Genomic DNA, 2067 nt, shown 5'->3' on the forward strand with positions numbered 1-2067 from the left:
GACAAAAGCATGTGCCAAAAGACGTAGGTGGAAAATCACTGCAGAAATATCCCAGCTGTTCGACTGTATGGGCCAGGGCAACGTCATGGTAACTAGAGTAAAACTTGGAACAGCCCATCACAGACAGACCTAAGAGCCTCCTCACTGCTTTAGGATTCACAGAGAGCATTTCTGCTGAATATAGTACTCTGGACACTGCGAAGGATGGATAAGAGTGGTTGTCAGGGTGCTTAGAGGAAATACATTGTATTTATTTTTTTTAAAATAATATTTTTAAATTTTTTAAAAGTGTTATAACCATAGTGTAGCTTCATTGCTTAGGACTGGGTCTATGTCAGGGAGCTGAATGTTACATGCCTTGTGTTATTGGGTGGAGAAAAGCAAAACATTTTTCAGACAGAGGTGGGTGAACTTGTACATCATGACATTCACAACCAGTTAGTCAGATTTTGGTTTCAGAGGTTATCTTTTCCCTTCTTTAACCTCATATCTACTCAAATCAAAGGGCTAGGATATTGTAAGGTGGAAGTTGAGTGGTATTAGCAGTATGGCAAGAGGAGATAAAATTTTTCAGGAGGTCCATGGTGGAGTGCTAGGCCTCTGGATTTCAGACCATCCTCACAACACAGAGGTCCATGACTGGGTGTCTATGGGTATGATGGGCTTGCAGGCCTGCTCGCGGTCCCCTCATGTATTTATGGGATACTGTATCATGATTCAAGACCCACACAAATATGGATAAGCCTGAAGAAGACAAGGCCAAATAGAATCATAGAATGCCCTAGGCTGGAAGGGATCTTAGAAATCATTTTAATCCAGCCTTCCTGTCACCAGAGATGCCACTTCTCGACTAGATCAGGCAACACATGGGGACCGAACGGGAATCGACCCCACGACCTTGGCATTCTTAGTGCCACACTCAACTGACTGAGCTAACCGGCCAAATAGGCACTTAAGTGCTTTCTCACTGCAACCCAATGGCCCTTATGTTGTTTGGTGACCTGAAGAGGAACAACAGCTGTGTGAGGAAACCTTAGAGCAGCCAAGAGGTCCTAAAGCCATCTCTCAATCAACATGGATGACAGCTACGGGGTGGCACAAACCTCTGCCAGAGGGTGACACAGACTGAACAGATCACGCCTCCTTGCCATGTATCAGAGGGGTTTTAACACGATTCAAAACAGAGAGAAACCTCTATTTAGATAGGGAGATCTTGAAAAGGCCGAGTACCAGCAGGCTTCAGCTATGCAGGCTGGATGCCAGTCCGAGCCACAGAGCATTTGCCCTCAGCTGATATCTCAGGAGGTTTGCAAGAGGGTGGTGACTGGTCCCTTTCCGTGGCTCTCTGACATTTATTCTTTGGTTTTCTTGCAGTGTCTTTAGGCGTGAGGGCATTTTAACTGATGTCTGATCAGCACAGGATTTGCAGCCCCCTTTTCCCTCGAACGCTCTCCAAGCTGTGTTTCTTTGTTTGTAGGCCATTGCCCAGACTTCCACCACCATGACTCCCACCGTCCCTGCCACGACAGAGGGCTACACGCGGGCTCAGTACTGTAAGTGGCCGTGCGAGTGTCCGAAGTCCCCGCCTCGGTGCTTGGTAGGCGTCAGCCTGGTCACAGACGGCTGCGACTGCTGCAAGATGTGTGCCAAGCAGCGTGGAGAACGTTGCACGGAGGCCGACACCTGCGATTTCCACAGGGGCTTGTACTGCGACTACAGTGGAGACAGACCTAGGTACGAAATAGGAGTATGTGCACGTAAGTGATGTACATATATTTTTGACTTAGATATATGTTGGCAGCCCCTTGGTCTGAGCAGTGATTGAGATTTATCTCTTTAGATACTTAGTTGTACGCTCATCAGCTCTTCCATCCACCATCTTCTATTTCCTTAGAGCTGCCTTCATTCTCAGGGCAGTTGGCTGGATGAGAAATGATGTCTGAATTCTTGCTCTTTGAGCTGACTTCAGCAAGAGAAAGAAGCAACCAGCATTTAAAGGTCTTCAGATTTGCAAACAGATGATTCTGTATTCCCCATAACAGGAGGAGGCGCTGTAATGGGATGGGG

The 2067-nt window shown here is 47.0% G+C and overlaps 1 protein-coding gene across 1 annotated transcript; it reads left to right on the forward strand.

The window, feature by feature from the left end:
- Positions 1–1501: 1501 nt before the first annotated feature.
- LOC104280303 (WNT1-inducible-signaling pathway protein 1-like) lies at positions 1502–1757 on the forward strand (the record flags this gene model as incomplete). Its single annotated transcript, XM_009877914.1, has 1 exon — positions 1502–1757. A coding segment is annotated over exon 1 (256 nt), but the record flags the coding sequence as incomplete, so codon positions are not given.
- Positions 1758–2067: the final 310 nt, after the last annotated feature.

The sequence above is a fragment of the Apaloderma vittatum genome, unplaced genomic scaffold, assembly GCF_000703405.1.
Source record: "Apaloderma vittatum isolate BGI_N311 unplaced genomic scaffold, ASM70340v1 scaffold271, whole genome shotgun sequence".
Lineage (NCBI taxonomy): Eukaryota > Metazoa > Chordata > Aves > Trogoniformes > Trogonidae > Apaloderma > Apaloderma vittatum.